Source organism: Schistocerca nitens, chromosome 1 (assembly GCF_023898315.1).
Source record: "Schistocerca nitens isolate TAMUIC-IGC-003100 chromosome 1, iqSchNite1.1, whole genome shotgun sequence".
In the NCBI taxonomy this organism is placed as follows: Eukaryota; Metazoa; Arthropoda; class Insecta; order Orthoptera; family Acrididae; genus Schistocerca; species Schistocerca nitens.
The window spans coordinates 403,085,654-403,107,492 of NC_064614.1; the positions used below are offsets into that span (position 1 = coordinate 403,085,654).

General features: G+C 39.4%; 1 protein-coding gene across 1 annotated transcript in view; it reads left to right on the plus strand.

Annotated features, from left to right (window-relative positions):
• The window catches only part of LOC126250209 (M protein, serotype 5-like), a 296,377-nt gene that overhangs the window by 130,528 nt on the left and 144,010 nt on the right, over nucleotides 1-21,839 (plus strand). The window contains exon 7 of the mRNA XM_049951543.1: nucleotides 13,022-13,135. Coding sequence (XP_049807500.1) covers nucleotides 13,022-13,135 — 114 coding nt within the window. The remainder of the gene's footprint in view (nucleotides 1-13,021; nucleotides 13,136-21,839) is intronic.

The window sequence follows — 21,839 nt, forward strand, 5'->3', positions numbered from 1 at the left end:
ACATTTTGCAAGTTGTTATTACTCACAAATTGTACAATGAAAATTAAAAATTGGCAATTCCTGAAAGAGGCATAAACCTCGAATACTTGTCCTCACATGGGTAGTACTAATTATAATAAAACAAGAAAAAACTAGTGGATTTTCATTGCCAATAGACATGTATATTTGCTTTGTTATAAGGCATATTTCATGTTAATCATGAAATATTAGCTTTGCTTGGAAAGAAGAGTCCATTCAAACATGAGTAACTTAACAATTCTGCAACTGATTATATACAAAATAAATGCAATGCCAGGAATCACAAACATAAGAGAAAAATGCAATTAAGACTCCACTACAAGGGAAGTGGGATGCTTCAAAATATGAGAATAGAAAAGAAGACAGAAAACTTCACCAGCAGGGCACTCTGTTCATTGTAAGCCTGACATAGATGCTAACAGTCTGCTATACATTCCCCATATCTGTTGTTCATTGTTGCACACTCCTCTTTCTGCAACTTGTATATGATTAGGGACATTTATGTTTTGACCTTATTGCCTGCACATTGTAGGCTCAGTCCAGTGGTAATGGAAGATACCCACTAAGTACTGACACATTTAATCTGCAGTAACCCCGCCAAATTTGCTGTGCATTTCTCTTATCCACACTTTCCAATAACAAGTCTAGATGGCACAACTGGTCATAGTGAAAACAACTGTCCAGTGAGATTTGATACTGCCTGAGTTAAATGTTTAGCACAGTAATTAATAAAGAAGCTTATCACTAACGATGGTTTAGCATGTATCAGAGTTACATGTGATGGAATAATGACAAAATACCTAACAAATAGGTAAGGACTACTTCAGTGGTCTTGTGACACAAGATGCTTAAGCAATGCAATGAGCAATGGCAGAGTATATGTTTCTTGACATTTCTGGACCAGCAAGTAAATTACCCAACCATTTTGTATTTTATGATTGCTTCTTCCACCATTGCACCTGGCTCCAGAACTTAGTCATCAGAATTGGAAGCCTTCAGACAAATAGCATATTTACTTCATCACCATGCACTCGCTGACGTTTGAGATCCTACAATACCACTGCGAGGTAGTAGCAACAATTTAACTGTTGAATATCAGTGATGAACACAGACAGCAGCTGTGTGAAACAAGTCACTGTTGCCACATACAACATGTTAGCGATAGATATATGTTAGGTAGTAATTGTCTCTTTATGGTGCTTCTTAGATGAAATGACACTGTATGTTTATGGTTGGGTATGAGGAAAAAGGGTTCTTTTTTGCAGGCAGAAGAGAGTCAATCAAGAAATAGGTTAACTCAAGTACCTCTCCTTGTTAATTCTTAAACTGTAGATTCATAAATCCTCACCCTCTCTCTCAAGAGCTTCATTTTCTATGATATTACAACCTCTTCCTGTCAATGTTATGTAGTTTGTATATTTATGCCAACATTCATTTTCTGTGTGTGTATACACATTTGTATGTTCATTTTTACTTCTTCCCTACCATCTGAAGTTTAGTTTCAGATAAATCTCAAAATGGTAAGGTTTATTGCACTGATCCCTGTAATGATCACAATCATCCATTTTGTTAATTTGTGTAACAAGTTTATATTGGTGGGCAGTTGACATTGGATGCTACTCAGCTCTATCTTGAGTTTCCCCTTCTTTTTCTTACCCTCTTATCACTGTTGGTATTCTTTCTTTATTCTCCTGTTGATGAGGGGTAGTTTCCACTGAACTTCTCCAAAAGTAATACATTAACTTATTGTCAGATATAAAAACTTGCTGACCTGCAATATTGTTTTGTTGTTGTCAACTATAATGGCTCACTTTCTCGGAATGCCTTCACTTTGGTCTTTGCTGCAAAGATATTCAAATTGTATTTCTGTCCTATGTTCTTAAGTATCTGCAGCCTTCATTGCTGATCATTTTCTGAGTCCACTAAAATCACTTGGCCAATTGCAAAGAGCATCATGTTTAGAATGAAATAGTTAATCTTAAAATATGTAGGTATTTACTTCCCCCATTCATTAATGACAACAGTATAAAAATACTGTGGATGAGAGAGGCCACTCTTATCTATGGCCACGGGTTGACTCAACTTGGGTGGTGTCATCTAGAGTCCTGATATTTGTCTTCGTGTGTGTACTTTCTATTGCTCTTACTAGATGTTGGAGACCCTTGTTCACTAAAATTTGAAACAGTTGTATTCTGTCTACTCTCCCAGATCCAATATCATGATTAGTGTAAGCAATGTACATTGTATTCTCTGTGTTTTTCTGTTAGCTGGGTCTTAGTGAGTGAACAGTCTCACATTGAAGAAGCCATTTTGAATATCAGTTTTGAGTGTTTTGAATTACCTTAGTGTGAAACAATAAGAAATAACACAGTTTTAATCTGCCAGGAAGTTTCATATCAGCACACACTCCGCTGCAGTGTGAAAATTTCATTCTGGAAGGATCAAACATTTAACTGTCATACTTATGTATACATATAACATTTTGTCATCAATGAATAATTTTCAGTAATAACAAAGTGCCTCCATTAGTTACACACCTGTTTTCTTTCTCTACAATCAAGAATAATGCTGGCTGTTCAAATTTATTTTTGAATGATCTGTCTACTAGCTCTTTCTCTCTCTTGCTGCAGCACAATGCAGCACTGTGCTCCTTATGGGCACACATTTCATCTGGGCATGTTGTAATCCTATTTCCACACATACACCTCTTCCTGCACTACTTGTGAGTGTTTTTCTTCACCAGGACATGCAAAGGAGAGTAGCCTTTCTGAAATGTCTCACTCACTATGTGATATTATGTGGCAGGAAACCTGTGAAGATTTTATTAAGGGTGGTATTGCTCAAGAAACTCATCTGTCGATGCAGACATAGTCAGAACTAACTCAACTGCTTTACTTGGCACAGCCATGTTCCTGTTGGAAGCTGTGCATGTAGTCACCTTGCTGTGCAGATAGGAAAGTCTTCGTGGACAGGTGTGGCAACTTGATATTGATACTGTTACATATATAAAAATGAGGGAAGATTAGGGTTGATGTTCTGACAACAACAGGTCTGTTAGGTATGGAGCACAAGCTCGGATCAGGGAAGGTTGAGAAAGAAAATTGGCCATGACGTTTCGTTGGAATCATCACAGCCTTGGCATTAAGTGATTTATGGAAATCATGGGGAACCTAAATTTGGATGGCTAGAAGGGGATCTTGAACTGCAGTCCTCCTGAATGTGGATCCCGTGTCTGTAGGCAAAAATTATAGCTGTTTATAGAGCTTTGAAGACATTCCTCAGCAGACAAAGCACAGCTTGAGCAAAACATGTATTATATACAATGAACAAAGATTGCTCATTATCAAGGCAGTGACCAGTTAGTGAAAGTTGCACGCTGAACAGGTTTTGCGACAGTACTTGTCACTCATGTGAGTTCTTTAGTCATATTACTATTGCACTGTACCTGGTCAGATCTAAAGTTTTCTTAGATGGGTAGTGTTCATTATTGTGTGTGCTGTTTTTACCCAAACATAGTAAGATCCCATTCTAGGGGCATGTTTTTGTCTTGGATTGCCCATTCGTCCAGCCAGAAATGCAGTATATTTATAAGACACCAATTACCAGTGTTCCAAATGTAGTCAGTGACATCATTTCAACTGGACATACATTTCTTGTTGGAGTAAACAATGTTCCTTTCATGTTAATTCTCCATTCACGTGAAAACTGATAATGATACAAAACATTTCAGTTTGGATTTGCTGTAACCTTGACTATTAAACATTCTTAAATAAAGTAAATGTATTTGAAACAGAACAACAAAAGTGTTGAACTACCTTCCTAGCAACTCCCCTCCCCCCTTTCTGATGTAAGCATCAAACTGTCAAGGAAAAAAACTATTAAGCTCAGGAACTTGCAAACACAACAGTGTCTCATAAGACTATGTAGATAGCAAGGATATACATCTACTTCTACATGTACATACATACATAATTCACAAGCTACCACATAGTGTATGGTACAGGATGCCATATATTACTACTAGTCATTTCCATTTCTGTTCCACATGCAGATAGAGCAAGCAAAGAATGACTGTATAACAGACTCTGTATGAGCCCTAATTTCTTGCATCTTACCTTTATGACCCTTGGTGAAATGTATGTTAATGGCAATAGAATCATTCTGTAATCGGCCACAAATGACAGTTTTCTAAATTCCTGCATAGTGCCTCACAAAAAGAGAATACATGAAGTATCTCAGTAACACTTGCATGCCAGCTGAACCTACCAGTAACAAATCTAGCAGCTTGCTTCTCAATTGCTTCAGTGTCTTGCTTTAATCCAAACTGGTTTGAAACAGTCCTCAAAAATGAGTTGTACTAGAACTATCTATGCCATATCCTTTATAAATGATCTACCGTTTAACAGAATTCTCCAAATAAAATATAGGCAAGCATTCACCTTCTGCACTACCAGACAAAACGCTCATTCCATTTCATATCACTTTGCAGTGTCAATGCGACTGTTTCAAGCAGCATCCTACTAATGCTGCATTTGGCCATTACAGAATTGTTTTTCCTGCTCATCCACATTAACCTACAGTTTTCTATATTTAGAGCAAGCTGCCATTCATCAAATCAATTAACAATTCTGTCTAAGTCATCTTTTGTCCTCCTACTGTCACTCAGTGATGTCACCTTTCCACACACCATGGTGTCATGAGCAAACAGCCACAGATTACTGCTCGCCCTTTCTGTCCAGTCATTTATGTGTATAGAGAATAAGAGCAACCCTATCATACTTCCTGATGATGTTCAGGGATCTATCACTTAGAAGTCTTTGAACCACTTAAACATATGGGGATCTAATCCATATCCTCAGACCTTCACAACAGTCTGCAGTGGTGTACCACATCAAATAATGCTTTGTGGAAATCCAGGAGAGTGGAATCTGCCTGTTGGCCTCCACCAATGGATTGCAGGACAGCATGTGAGAAAATGACAAGCTAAAATTCACATGAGTGATGCTTTCTGAAACCATGCATTAGCATGGATTCACCGCTGCTAAGGGACTTAGACTCTGCAGGCACCAGCAGGCGGGCATTATCCCCTACGCGTGCTGTAGCTGTTTTAGCAGTGTGCTCCGCTGGTGTGTCCGCCGGCAAGGCGCCAAGCCAAGTCGGGCGGGTTGCGTCACCGAATTGCTAGGCACTCAGCGGGCAGTGCGGCACTATGCTTTGTTAATTTTTTCAAACTGTTGCATCCTTGAGCCCCTGGTTCGCAATGTACGCTCCCCGGTTAATGGCTGACGCTACAGATCGCACTTTATTAAGAATTAATAATTAATCGGTCGGCAAATGATTCCAATTCAGATAGAGAGGCATTCTCACATCAGAAAATAGCTAGAGTAAACCATCCACTTCCAGTACTCCCTGTGCCAGCATTGAGACTGAAATTAACTCGACAACCACGGAAGAAAATCAATCAATTCAATATCACACTTTGTGCTGTTCCATTTGTGCCAAGTTTGTTTTCTTGTTTTCGAGGCTTATTATGTGTTTGTAGACAGGCATGCGGTGGCGGCGTTGACGGTGCACACGTCGACGAGGCATAGTGCTTCAATGCTGTTGCAGATAGAGCTCACAGCGGAATGGTTCCGCTGGCATGCACTGCCCGCTTATATAGGGAGCATGGATTCAGAAAGCATCTCTCATGTGGACAGAAGCTTTTCTCTCTGAAGAAAAATTATTATATCGGAACTAAGAATATGTTCAAGAATTCTGCACTAGACCAATGTTAAGGATATTGATCTGTAATTATGGGGATCTTTTCTTCTACCTTTCTTATACACAGGAGTCACAGGCAATTTTCTCCATTTGCTTGTGTCTTTGCACTGGTAACTGATTCATGATGAATGCAAGCTGAATAAATGGCCAGTGCCACCTAGCACTCTTTGTAAAACTGAACTGGGATTCCATCTGGACCTGGTGACTTATTTGTTTTCAACTCTTTCAGTTGCTTTTCTATGCCACAGATACCTATTTCTATGTCCTCCATATCAGAGTCTGTGTGACAGTCAAATGACAGTATGTTTGTACAATCATTCTGCATGAATAATTTCATAAAAGTGAAATTTAAAACTTCAGCTTTCCATTTGCTGTCTTCTATTGCCATCCCAAACTGGCTGACAAGTGACTAGATAGAAATGTTCAACCCATTTTGTAAATTTATGTATTACCAGAATTTTCAAACGTTCTCAGCAAGATCTTTTGATAAGAATTTGATTATGTCTCCTGAGCACAATTTACAATCAGTTTAAACTTTGCCCATATTTCCTCTATGTCCATCATATTGGTACCAAATGATGTCCATTCATTCTCTTAAGTGGGATGTTAACAACTACTTATCTGCTTCTTCTATGTATAAATACTCTCCTAGTCTTCTTTATAGATTTATGAACTTTAGTAACCATCATCATTGTGACAAAATCAGTATTAGTAATACCTGTCTCTATACTGACACTGTTGAAGAGAACAGAAATGAACATTCCCCCTCCTAAGGCATCTAATCTGTCTTTTTGATATATGCTCCACAACACAGGTCCAGACATCTGCAGCCGTGACTGTCACAGAATCGATGGTGCCTCTTGTTGAGACTTCCACTCAGTTTCAAATCAAAGGACCCCAATCAAATCTGGGTATGATGCTTCAGATTACAACCTCTACTTGCACCCTGCAAGCATTTGGGTGAAATGAGTGACACCTGATGCATCCCATGCAATGCTCCACTTTCTACACTGCCACCAGATCCCAAGGTAGCAGCAGAGACTGCTGACCAAGGCAATAAGTCTCTTTAGCTGTTTGAAAACTTTGGTCAGCTCCTCCTTCATCCACACCCACAGTATGCACATATGCTATCCATCATACTATCATTAACTTGAGAATTAAACTATGGAAACAGACAGAAAAAGCTAATTATGTGACTTGCTAGTCTGATGGTGGTTCCTTAGTGGAGGCTGATGCCTATCTGCCTATGATAAATGGTTATTTGCCATCCAAAAAAAAAAGCTCCGTCTTTAGGCCACAAGTGGCCCTTCCGGGACCGTCCGGCCGCCGTGTCATCTTCCGAGGAGGATGCGGATAAGGAGGGGCGTGTGGTCAGCACACCGCACTCCCGACCGTTAGGACGGTATTCTTTGACCGAAGCCGCTACTAATCGGTCGAGTAGCTCCTCAATTGGCATCACGAGGCTGAGTGCACCCCGAAAAATGGCAACAGCACGTGGCGGCGGGATGGTGACCCATCCAAGCGCCGGCCACGCCCGACAGCGCTTAACTTCGGTGATCTCACGGGAACCGGTGTAGCCACTGCGGCAAGGCCGTTGCCTTATTTGCCATCCAAAGCAAACATAAAAGTCACAGTTCAATTCCAGAACCAATGGCTTGATGATAATACAAAAATGTTCCACAGAAAGTAAATCTTCATCATACAAAATGAAATAAGAATTGAATGTTCTGTACACACAACTCAAAAGTAAGTGTAATATACATAACCAAGTAGGTATACTAAACAATCAGAATCCAGGACAGAATAACAACATCATTATGAAAAGCATAGATTGCTGCTCATGCCAAGTCATAGACAGTCACATACAAAAAAAAGACTGCTTTACAATTTAACATTTTGGTTTTTGACAAGAAGGCCTTCTTCTGAAGTAGAAAATGGACACTCATTCACAAAAGCATAACTCAGACATATATGACCACTGTCTCTGGCCCATGTTGAACAACAGTGTCATAACTCTGCCTGATGAGAGCAACAATCCATCAGTGGGTGTGTAATGAGGAGGCATGGAGGGAGGGGGAGGGGGGAACAGCAAATAGCAGGGTAATGTCAGTGAAGTCATGGAGCTGCTTATGGGAGTGAGCAGAGATGTGTTGGAGGCAGGGTAGGGGCTGCTACCTGCAGTCTGGGGGATTGAATGGGTGGGGGGGGGGGGGGGAAGGAGAGGAGAAATAAGAAATGGAGAGAAATAAAGAAGCGGAAAGGACTAGTGAGTGCATTGGTGGAACAGAAGGCTGCATTGTACTGGAGTGGAGCGAGAACAGGCTCGGGAATGGGGGATGGTGCTAGCAAATGTTGAGGCCAGGGGGTTATATGAATGTAGGATGTACTGCAGGGAGAATTTCCACCTGTGCAATTCAGAAAAGATGGCATTGCCTAGAAAGGATCATGATAGCACAGGCTGTGGTGCAGTCACTGAAGAGAAGCACTTTGTGTTGGGCAGCATATTCAAAAAATGGGTGCTCCTTCTGTCTCTTGGTCACAGTTTATCAGTAGCCATTTATGAGGACAGACAGCTTGTAAGGTGTTGTGACCACCCTAAAGCAGCACATTAGTTGCAGCTTAGTTTGTAGATCACATGACTGCTTTCAAAAGTAGCCCTGCCTTTGAAGGGTTATAAGATGTCTGTGACTGGACTGGGATAAGTGCTGGTGGGAGAATTATGGGAGAGATATTCCATCCAAGTCTATTGCAGGGGTGTGAGCCAGGGCAAGAGTAGAGTAGGGATACACAAAGATACTGCATAGGTTTGGTGAGCAGGAGAATACCACCATGGGACTGGTGGGAAAGATAGTGGATAGGGTAGTACTCATTTCAGGGCAAGTTGAGATGTAGTTGAAACCATGATGGAGAATTTGATTCAGTTGCTCCATTGCTGAATGGTACTGAGTCACAAGGGTAGTGCACCATTGTGGCTAAACTGTGGATATATGGGAGTTAGTAGGAGACTGGAGAGACAAGGCAAGAAAGATCTGTTTCTGTAGAAGTCTGGGTGGGCAATTCTGGTCTGTAGAGGCCCCAATGAGTTCCTTCATATATTTGGATAGGGACTGCTTATCACCGGAGATGTAACAGCCACAGGTGGCTCTTCTCTGTGGAAGTGACTTCTTGGTATGGAATGGGTGCAGCTGTTGTAAAGGAGTTAAAGCTGGTATTTGGTAAGTTTGATATAGGTGGAGGTACTGATGTAGCAATCCTTGAGGTGGAGGTCAACACTGAGGAAGTTGGCATGTGAGGTTGAGGAGGACAATGTGAGGCAAATGGGAGAGAAGATGTTGAGGTTATGTAGGGATATGGGTAGTGTAACATGATCCTCAGTGCAGACATGAAAATTTCATCATGGCATCTGAACCACGTGAGTTGTTTGGGATTCTGGCTGCTTAGGAAGGACGCCTCTAGATGGCACATGACAATGCCATGCAGCTGCCTGTTGCTGTACCCCTCCTTTTAAGATATTATCTAGAAATAAATCCATGATGCAGAAATGGGCACCACTATGAATGTTCTTATTGATCAGAACATTTGTGCAATGCATCTCACAAGCAGTTCAAAATCATCCTGATTAGTCAGGCAGTTGCAAGCTGGAGTGAATGGTGTGCTACCAAGAGTCAAATACAAGAAGGTACCTCAAGTGCCTCCCTCTCCTATGGATACTGTTTCCTCTACAAGAAATGCATGACCCTTGTTGCTGCTTGTAAACTGGACTGTGAAAGGCGATTCAGTAGTAGGTCTTAAGCAAATTGTGTACGGCAAACATTGGTACCCCTTAGGCAAATAGCATCAAGGAATATAATAGTTAATCTTTTGCCCTGAGTTTGTATCCTGTGGGTCTTCTTTCAGTATGTTGAAAGATTGCTCCACCTATTGTTTTAGAATCAATTGTGTGCATATTCAGATTGTACTGCAAATTAAGACAATCATTAACTTTTATCAGAGTTCCAAGATCATACATGGATCATTCCAGCAACTGAAAGTTAAAACTGGGAAGACCAGCCTTTGTAACAGTATTGCAATGAAGCTCACCATCTACATTATAACTACCAGGACTAGTTTTGACTCCTGTTTCTGTGTCTATTGGAGAGCTTGAACCAGAGGTTAAGAAGATTCTGTGACAAGCTAGGCTGTGACTTTCTAAATTTGCAGTACATGTTTGAAAACTGTATTCTCTTGCCAAATGGCTCAGTTGTGCACTTAACATCATGTGTCAATTGTAAACAAGATTTTTTTGTTTTGTTTTAGATTTGGTGATTCATCATGTAGTCAAGGTGATGTGGATCACATATGATGGGGCTCTCAAACGTACTGGGGGAACATTCTTTCGTCTACCCGTGGCTCTACTTGACTTCAAGTAGTTTCACAGTGCAAATGTCATTTCAGGGAAATCCCCAGAAAAGGTACTTGAATTAACCCCCCCCCTCCCCTCCTCCCAAGAAAAAATTGCTATTTATTATTTCATAAGCCTGTGAATTATCATTAGAGTATGACTTTGTTCAGCTAGAAAAAAAATTCCTGATTTTGCGGATGCTTCCAAAATTTAAAAAAACCCAAAATGGCATTTACAAATTCCTGGGAGTAAAACACATAGATTATACTCAAAGCTATTATTCATTATTACTTAGATAAAACTCTTCAACCAAAATAGCAACCAAGCAGATACACAAAACAAGTATTTCAGTCACCTACTCCAGTCCTGTCACAGGCTTATACTACCCCATCAGAAGCTGTGTTATCTATGAAAAAAGCCATGTCATATACCAATTCTGATGCAAACATTGCACAGTGTTTTATGTCAGTATGATTACCAGAGATATTTCCACTCAGCCAACATATTTTCCAGGGTTTTTCAAAAGTTACATGAATCCAGAGCACTAAGCAGTCAACACTTTAATATCAGAACATAAGACCATCCAGTCATCTGAGGAAAGGGCAGACATTATCACAATGGTACAAGAGAGTCATATCAACAGCACATGTTGCAATAGCTGTCAGCTCAATATTTCACAAATGTGAGTATTGCACACTATATTTTAAGAACTTGTAGCCATTTTGTGTGCAGCTTGTGCAACATCTGCATCCAGGTAACTCAGTAAGCAGATAACAGTTTTGAGAATGGTTGGTTTACAAAGATACATCAGCAGTACACTTTAGCTACAGATGAGGCTACATTTACAGACACTGGTATCATGAACACACAAAGTTCTCATACATGGGTGTTCGAGAATCCACATGACATTAGGAGAACAAGGTTCCAGGTTAGGGTTCTCATAGAACTTATGGTGTGGTATGTTTGATGATCTGATGATGGCTTATCTTCCTGCCAAATTGCATGTCAGGCACACCATACACACATTTTCTGACGAAAGACATACCTACAATTTTGGAAACCTGTGACATTAGAGTAATGATGGCAAAAATGGACCTGCAGCATGGTGGATCACAAATTCACTGTACCAGAGAAGTACTCCAGTATCTGAACATCACATTTCCTCAGCAACAGAATAGCAATGGTGGACCCATTAACTGGCCTGCCAGCTAATGAGACCTACCACATTATACACTTTTTTATGGGGTTGGTTAAAGCGGGATGAGTACAGTATGAACATTGATAGTCGTGAAGATCTTGTCACTTGCAACACTGATGCAGTTGTCCACATTAAAGCCTGCCTAGATCAAGTTTGATGTGCAACACAACACATAATCCATTGTGTTGCCAAATATACTGTGATGGGTGAGGGCCTTTTTGAGCAGTTCTTGTAGGATGGATCAGTCAACTGTCCCACAATTATTCTTTCCACCACAGTGCCTACACAACATTTTGCAAGTAATATTCATACTTGTTTTCATAATCATTCATGGATTGTATAGTCTTCAGCCCCCTCCAGTTCTGTAATGATTAAAAATTGGACAGGTGTTATTAGGAATTTTTCAGTTTATTTCCACATGTAGAATCATCGTATAAATTAAGTGACATTCCTCTTGAACCATCATGTATAAAATTTATATAATTTTTCCATTAATGCATCCCTGAAACCTAACAAGAATTTGTTTTTGTCAATCAGTTTCTTGTAAGTGAAATATCTGTCTTATTCTGAACAGTATGATGAAACATATTTTGAAAATTCCACTTCCTCTCCAACAAAACTTTCTATCCCAACATTCAATCACTGTTTCAAGAACATGGTGTCTACTGCAATATATCCAGAACAAACAAAGATATTAACTTGAAATTTTGCCACCCATTGTTCAGTACCACCTCATTAGTGTACACAATATTACAAGAACTTTTTAACTTCCAGTTTTGATTACAGTTTGGTACTGTAACAATGTCAACAGTTTATCTCCATCCATATGTTGCCAGAAGCCATATATTTTACATTCCTCCTTTTTAGTATCAAGTGAAAGGACTGGTCATTGTGGATGCTCAGTCTCTCAAAAAATCCTGATCTCTTTCTGATGATTTTCTTACCCACATTGATCATTTTAAGCTTCCTGTCATTCTTTTAAGATATAGTACCTCATCTCTATTTTTCCCATTGTTAACGTACATAGTGGCTGTTTATGTGAAGCAATGAGAATGCCTTTACTTGAATCTCTTAGGTACCATGTGTAGACCAATCAAGTTTGCAGCACAATGTCTGCCATTTCAAGCAGGGGCAAAATTTTCTTTAATTTTATGATTCGGTTCCTGTATTTCTCAAACTATGTACTGCATCTGTAAACTGTGTCTTTGTAGTTTACATTTCCTTAATGACAGTATTGTTTTTGTGCACTGTATTTTTTCCCAGATAGTGATATGGATATCAACTTTGGTTGAAATATGGCCACAAAACTATTCAGCACACAGTGATAGTTAATAATGTGGTTTTAATCAATTTATTTTCTGTGGATTATGAAAGAGAATCATGACATCTTTGAAGGGTCTCCTTTCTATGTAATGTAATGGTGAATTAAGGACTCAATGTATCTTACACTGTTAATAAACATGTAGGTAAACATATCAGTACAATATAACATTTGGAGCAATATTCCAATTTTTCTCATCATGTAGCCAATGCTCTTTTCAACTACATTTTGTTGTTTGATAACAGGATCTGAATTTCATGTACATTCAGAGGGTTCACAGTTATGATTAAATTCACTTCTATGGTCCCTTACTTAGTTTTTTTGATAATTGGGTTTCTAGGAGCTGCAGTCTCTGAGAGCAGAACTGGATACAGCTAAACAAGCAGGTGGAGAGAATCAGACTTTGCAGGATGAGATCCAGAAACTGAAAGAAGAAAATGAAAGACTCAAGGATGTAAGTTTTCTCCACTATAAATTATTCTGTAGAGAAATAGATGTTAAAACTGATGTTATCTTATTAGCTCATTAGCAAATGCCAGGGCCTTGCCACAGTGGTAACACTGGCCTTTGCTAGCACTTGGACGGGTGGTTGTTCTGGTCTTCTAACTGCTATTGGCAAGTGAGGTGCACTCAGCCCTTGTGAGGCCAATTGATGAGCTACTTGACTGAGAAGTAGCAGTTCCAGTCATGAAACCTGACTATGCCTGGGAGAGTCATATGCTTACCACATGCCCCATCATATCTACTTCCAGTCATGCCATTGGTTTAAGATGACATGGTCCCAAATGGGATTTGTTTCTATTTTGTTTCAGTTCCTGAGGAATATAATTTCATGTAGTGTGCAATGTGAAATATCCTACATACTCAGATGTGTACATGAATATACCTAGGCCTGGTACACCACTATGAAATGTGTGGCAGAAGAAGCTGTTGTAACATTAATGATGGTTTTTTGCATTCACATAAATAACCAATTTTCTTGGAGACATGTTTAGCTTTTGCAGTTGTGGCATGTGTTCTAATTGCTATGTGGGTAAGGAGAAGGGCAAGTTTACCTAAAAACTCATTTATGTTCAGGCAGTAGTAAAGTAAAGTCTGAATGTGAACAACTGGGACCTTCACTTTGTAGCAGCAAGACACATAAATAGTTAGATACTAGCCCATCCTTAAATCTACCACATAGCAAATAGACTCAATACAAGCTGCCAATCATCCAGTTTTAATCTATACTACTAGAGACTGTGAACAGAAGTGTTCAGATACTGAAGAGAGCTCAAGAACACTGACAAAATATGGAAAAATGTGTGAAATAAGTTTATTAGTAGCCACTTGTTAAAGCGACTGGGAAGATCCTTCTGCCAAGGAGTTCTTGTGCAAAAGGAATGTTCGAAGTAGTACACATCTCCCTAGGTATTAAACACCAGGTATATATTTCAAAAATCAGTAATGTTGCCTATTGTTTAGGTTCCACGTGGAATTATCTTGGTTAGTGTGATTTTTGGGGCACATGAAAAATTTAGTCCACAACATAAACTATACAATTTTTGAAAAGTTCACGAATATCACAGAGAATGCTGTTCACACTAACATAAAGATGGTGCTGCTCATTCGAGAATATATAATGTTCTGGGAAAAGTATTCTCTCAAGACGTAAATTCAAAGCTTCAAGAGTTAGCCAACACATCACTTGTGAATGTGGCCAGAGCATCATCATTCAGTGCTTCTGGAAATTATTTGTGCAAGTTACTTCTTATTGGATGCATTTGAATGTAGATAACAGTGCTTGTGTCTGTATATGTGTGGATGGATATGTGTGTGTGTGTGTGCGCGAGTGTATACCTGTCATTTTTTCCCCCTAAGCTAAGTCTTTTTTCCGCTCCCCGGATTGGAATGACTCCTTACCCTCTCCCTTAAAACCCACATCCTTTCGTCTTTCCCCCTCCTTCCCTCTTTCCTGATGAGGCAACAGTTTGTTGCAAAAGCTTGAATTTTGTGTGTTTGTTTGTGTTAATTTGTGTGTCTATCGACCTGCCAGCGCTTCGTTTGGTAAGTCACAGCATCTTTGTTTTTAGATATATTTTTCCCATGTGGAATGTTTCCCTCTATATATATATATATATATATATATATATATATATATATATATATATATATATATATATATATATATGGAAACATTCCACTTGGGAAAAATATATCTAAAAACAAAGATGATGTGACTTACCAAACGAAAGCGCTGGCAGGTCGATAGACACACAAACATACACACAAAATTCAAGCTTTTGCAACAAACTGTTGCCTCATCAGGAAAGAGGGAAGGAGAGGGAAAGACGAAAGGATGTGGGTTTTAAGGGAGAGGGTAAGGAGTCATTCCAATCCCGGGAGCGGAAAGACTTACCTTAGGGGGAAAAAAGGACGGGTATACACTCGCGCACACACACACATATCCATCCACACATATACAGACACAAGCAGACCTGCCAGCGCTTTCGTTCGGTAAGTCACATCATCTTTGTGTGTGTGTGTACACACACACACACACACATACACACACCCATGACCCTACTTGACTTCAAGTAATTTCACAGTGCAAATGTCACTTCAGGGAGATAACACAGAAAAGGTACTTGCATTAAATCCCTCAGAAAGATCACTATTTATTAGTAAATAATACTGAGAATTATCATCAGAGTATGCCTTCGTTCAGCTAAAAAAGAAGTTCCTGATTTTGCAAATACTTTTGAAATTAACAATCTCAAAGAGGCTTATACAGATTTCTGAAAGTATAATACATGGATTGTACCCAAAACTATGCTTCAGTGTTACTCAGGTAAAGCTCTTCAATCTAAATAGCAACCAAGTAGACACACAGAAAAATATTTCAATCACTTCAGACCACTACTGATAAACACCGATCTCTGCTGTTACACAACTCTGATTATGTTTCGTACATATTTCATAAAATGAACTGCTTTTCCCTAACTAACCTGGAATGATTATTAAGTTTATCTGTATTTCAATAATAAATCTCTCCTTATACCTACATGATTAACATGACTTCAACATGAAAACAAAAGACAAGATTACAATGTTAAGGTTTTCATCTCAATTTCTTCAGTGATGCTTTGTTTGGGAATCCATGGTGGTTGACCCATTGTATAACTGCAGTTGCTGATTGTACTATTGGTGGCCAGTTCCTCTACCTGCTGGTCAGTGAAGGCAGTGTTATTTTTCTGAAGGATACTTCTGCAACATTTTTACCAAGACATTACCATTTGCGAAATTCACCCACACTAGCAGCATGACATGGTTAAAATAATAGTTGTAGTTGTTGTGGTTATTTACCTCAGCACTAGAGAATGTCAATAAATCAGGGAGGGTGCCACAGGCAAACTTTCATGAGGAGACCACAACTATTAATATATGGACCAAAGAAATGCCCTTACCAATGAAACTATAAAATTCCAGGTGATCAGTAATCAAATAATTTGCAGCAAAGCTGAGAAATTATAGCTCTCACAAAAAGCAATGAGCCTCACAAAATTATGCCCAGAAAGCTGCCTAAAGCTTAAATTTGAAGGCAGCAGTATTTTTGATGCAGGTATAAGAGTATATAGAAAATATGAACTGATGGACAATGATCTGTATTTATTTAAAACTACCTGTAAATTATCATGTGATGTGGTCAATGTCATATTGTTATGGTCCACATAGCTCTACAATGAGAAGTGCTTAACATGATAGTTTCTGGTGGTTATTTACCCTAGTATACTGACAGTTTGGGGATACAGAATGTCTTTGCATCTACAAGAGCATATATTTTTATGCTGTATTTCGCTAGTTTGTTTGGCATGTATACATGGAAAGGAGATCTCCCTCAGAACGATAACAGCATCTCATCAATAGTAAGGTTCTCAGATGGCATATAGTATTGTTGAATATTTTTAACAAAATTATCAAAAATATCTCTTATAGCAGCCAGATTGTCAGTCGTTTTCCTTTCATCCCAGGTGTTCTTACAATCAACTCTCAAATAATTTTGAAGAAAGTAAAACCTCAGCAGTGAGAATGTAGTCCAAAAGATTGCAACTCCAATACCATCTGTACACCACAAATTGTTAAAGTTGTGTGTATTTAAGCAGTTTAGGCCCCCTGTTTATAAAAGTCCCATAAATGCCTTCAAATCCTCCAAAGCTACATCATTCATGTGGTACTGTTCTTTATTTTCTGTATATTTCCCCCTGATATTCCTTATTTGATTATTTGTATGTGTAAGTGTAGTATTCAACATACTGTTTGTTATTAACTCAGTCTCTGTTTTGGCATGTTTTGCAGCATCTTTTATGCTTGGATAATTTGTACTAATATTCTCTGAATGAATAAAAACACTTTGCCTAAGACAATCTTTCATCCATTCTTCGGATTATCCAAAATACCCTCTTGCTCTGAATCACTTTCTTTGAAAAAACTTTGTCAGTCTCTTCTTCACTCTCGGAGTCACAGGAAGTAGCATTTCAACAGTTTTCTAAAACTTCTGATAGTTCTTGTAGCTGATGTTCATTTTCTTCATAAGACGTCTTGAGAAATATAAAATCCAAAAATAGATCAAAGAATACTATAAATAACTACGTATCTCATAAACTTGCTGGCAGCTCAAAAATGTAACACCCACTATGAGGTTGAGTGTGACATACCCTAAACTTTGCACACATGTATCTCCTTCTGATGCTGGCACAACAATAAACTCAATACTCCATCTTATCCCCTCTCCCTTACCCCTAGCTATTGTGACAGCAAGATTTGTGTGGCAACAATGACATTCAATAATCAGTGCTTCAAAACACTTTGGGTATGACAAGCACGATCTCACTCACACTGGGTTAATAAAGAAGAATGCACTAATAACACAGTCCTATGGGATTCCTCTTACTAGTTTTATGATTTTCTAACTCTTCTCTTTAAGATACAGTAACTGCTGCTTGTTGTCTGGATAAGTATTAAATGAAGTGTAGGAGATTCTTTGTGATGCCATAATATGCTCGTTTTTTTTTTTTTTTTTTTTTTTTTTTTTTTTTTTTTTTTTTTTTTAATAATATTGTGTGATACACAGCCAAGAGCTTTACTTATCTCTGTTAGTGTAGGTCTGGTGGTTAATTTTTCTTTTGTAGACATTGTGAAATGTAATAAGCAGTCTCTCAACAGCTTTTGCGGATTATTTTGTTCTGTTAATAAATTGGTTTTAATTTGATAGTCTATTACTTTCAAAATGGCTCTCAACCTGTATATGTGCGTAATGCAGTCTCTGACAGGTTTTTAAATTTTTTTAACTGAGTTCGCAAAATAATAATTTAATTTTTAGCTGGTAGAAGAGAGGCAGTCAGTTTGCCAGCTGGGTAAGTGGGAGAGGGGGATGGCATGAATATGGGTGGGAAACATTGTAGCAGCTGGTGAGAAGTGGCACACACTGAAGGCAACATTGTGAACTGGGAGGGGTGACAGCATGGAGGAAGAGGAAACTATAGATTCAAGGGTGCAGGGATTGTGGGTTACTTGAGATTGAGGTGAGAAGGATTTTGGGAGCAAAGGATGTGTTTGTGCAGTACAGAGAGGCTGGTGGTGAAGGAAGGAATATAGACGGTTCAGGTTGAGAAGCAGCCATTGAAATTCAACTGTTATGTTGCATGACTGGGAGGTCAACTTTATTGTTGGCAACAATTTGTAGGTGGCCATTCATCCTGGTAACAGCAGGGTGATAGTTGTACTGACATAAGATGCTGTGCAATGGCAATGTTTGCAGCAGGTATACAACATGCCTTGTTTCACAGATGGCCCACCTTCTGATTGAGTAGGATAAGCCTGTGACTGGATTTGAGAAGGTGGCATTGGGTGGATGGGTTGAGCAGCTCTTGCACCTTGTTCTGCCTTTGGGGTATGAAACCTGTGGCATGGAGTTGGGAGTTGGAGTGCTATAGGGATGGACTAGGATGTTGTATTGGTTGAGTGTGTCATCGAACATCACTTTAAGAGCAGTGTCCAGGTTTGTAGGTTTTGGAGAGCATGTAGAAAATGGTTGGGCGTGATGTTATTTGTTGTGAGCAGGCAAGTGAAGCCAGGAAAGAGGCTATGGGAAGGGATTATGGATTTCAGTAGGGATTGGAGGTTATGTTGGAGTTCTAGGCTGGGATCACTCTGGCAGAGTTTGTAGATAGAGGTGTCAGACAGCTGGTGGAGGCCTTCCAGTAGGCATTTACTACAATGTATCATGACAGTGGTTGATCCTTTGTTAGCAAGGAGGAGAGTTATGTCCGGATTTTTTTCCCTCTTGTTTATTGGTATGTGTTCTGCCAAAAGTTAATGTCCTCGGAAAGGGACATGGGAAAAGACGACGAGGCCAGATCAGAGGTAAAGAATTCCCAGAAGCTGACTACATGTGGTTAGTTGGGATGGAGGGAAAGGGTCACAGTTAGATGGTGGTATGAAGTGGAAATGTAACATTCAATGTTTGTATCAGGTTGGATTTGTATAAAGGGATTGGTGGCAAAGAGATGTTTCCACTATAAGCATCGGGAGAAGAAGAGTGTTTTGTCATGTCCAACATGGTTAAAATTGGATGTAAGGTCTAAGGTTAGGCCTATGGATATTTTATAAGACTAAGGTTTTTGGTGGAGAGGTTAACAACAGTGCTTTGTGTTTGCCTGGTTCCACTGTTTTGTGTTGTGTTTAAGAGTGTGTGTGGGGGGGGGGGGGAGGGGGGGGGTTATGGGAGATGTGGTAAATTGAAGAGGCCAGCTAGCCAGTATCCAGGCATTATGAGTGATTGAGAAGGGGTTCATTGTGAAAGTAGTACAGGTGTTGATGAATGGTGGTGCACCAAGGCTGGAGTAGGGTGTCAACAGTTTGGACAATTTATTTAAGTGGTGTCTGGGACACTCCCCCAGGTGCTGGAGTAAAAGGGTTTCTGTTTCAGAGATGTTGTTTATGTAGTGAGGTTTTCACAGTAACTGTATATTGCAGAGGGGAGCCTGTGCCATGGATAGGTCTTTTGCAGTACCAGGTTTGTGAAGGATAGGGACTGGTGCAATCTGAAAAGCTGAAGGTCCTTGTGAATATAGGTTTGGGATACAAAGCAGGGGATTTTTATGGTTGGACCATTGGGGTTTCCATGGTTTCAAGAGCATGTAAGGAACTGCATGTGCTACAAGGGAGGGGATAATCTTTTAAACTGGTGCAGAAAGATGGGTCAATGATATACTGGGCACAGATGATGTTATGAAATGGTATATGATACAGAAAATAGGCAAGTGAAATTGTTAGATGGTTATAAGGAGAACTAAATGATGTGCCATGTGGTTGGGGAGTGGAAAAGATGGAAGAAATAATGCTGAATGGTATAGGATAGTTTTGTGGCATGACGGTATTTTATTGCTCATTAGTTATATGTGGAAAGGAACAAGAAAAAATGTAAAGTTCAGGTGGGAAGGATGTTTGAGGTGGGATGGCTGGAAGCTGTTGTAATACTGGTCTCACTTGTCACATGTCCATACATGAGGTCTGTTCAAAAAATTCTGGAACATTCGTAATTTCATGCCAATGGTGTGTTGCAGCAAAATGCGGTTGGAACCCCTGTAAATGCCTGTGTTTAGTATGTAACTTCCATAAGTTTCACAGTTGTATGTCTGTCAGTTATTTTTCAGTGCTGTATTGAAAAGAATATTGTGTCACACAGTTTGTGAATTTTGAGATGGCAGAGTTAGAATAGCAGCACACCTGCATTAAATTTTGCCTAAAACTCAAGAAAACCTTTACAGAGATACACCAAATTATGCAGGAAGCATACGGTGCTGATTGTTTAAACCATACTTGGTGTTTGGAATGGTTCACATAGCTTAAATAAGGTTGGACGGAAGTTAGATATCCCTCATTCAGGACACCCTTCAGCATCTACCAACAATGTTCATTGCAAGAATGACAAAGAATTACGGCATGCCAATCAAAGACTGACTGTCCATGAAATTGTTTGAGAATGTAACATTTCTGTTGGCTCATGTCATGAAACCCTGGCACAGCATCTTGGAATGCACTGTGTTGTGACCAAGTTCGTCCCACAGTTCTTGAGTCAAGAGCAGAAAGACCTTCACATTGGAATCTGTGAAGAGCTTTCGGATGGTGCAAATGAGAACAAGATGTTCCTTAAGAGAACCATAACTGTTGCTTACACATGATCTAGAGTTACGATGTTGAGACCAAGGTTCAATCTTGCCAATGGATCACGAAAGGTTCTCAAAGACCATAAAAAGCTCATCAGGTCAGGTCAGGTCAAATGTCAAAGCCATGCTCATAGTTTTCTTTGAGTGAAGAATTAGTTCATCATGAATTCATGCCACTGGGAGAAACTGTTAATTGATGGTACAATCAGGATATGTTGCAACAACTACGAGAAATGTGGGAACAAAATGGCCTGAAATGTGGTGAGATAATTCATGGCTATTGCATCATGATAATGCACCTGCACAATTCTTGCCTGCGGGTGTGTGAATACTACACAAGAAACATAATCACTGTTCTGCCTCATTGTCTGTGCTCTACAGACTGGGCTGCTGTGGAGTTTTTTAATTTCCAAAGATGAAAACCCTGCTGAAAGGACCAAGATTTACAATGATACACAAGATAAAAGAAAATTTGCAGATGGTGTTTCACACAGATGAGCAAGAGGTGTACCAAGACTACTTCCAGAAGTGGAAACAACATTGTGAGCAGTGTATCAATTGTGGAGGAGAGAGTTTTAAAGAAGACATGCACAATAAGTAAAAGGAAAATGTAGAAAAACTCTGTGGACAAAATTCAGGAAATTTTTGAACAGATGTCATACAACAGTACACTCAACCCTACAGCCTTGTGCATGTTGTTGTTGTGGTCTTCAGTCCAGAGACTGGTTTGATGCAGCTCTCCATGCTACTCTATCCTGTGCAAGCTTCTTCATCTCCCAGTACCTACTGCAATCTACATCCTTCTGAATCTGGTTAGTGTATTCATCTCTTGGTTTCCCTCTATGATTTTTCCCCTCCACACTGCCCTCCAATACTAAATTTGTGATCCCTAGATGCCTCAGAATACGTCCTATCTTGTGCATATTGATCACTATATCTATCAGTGCCCTT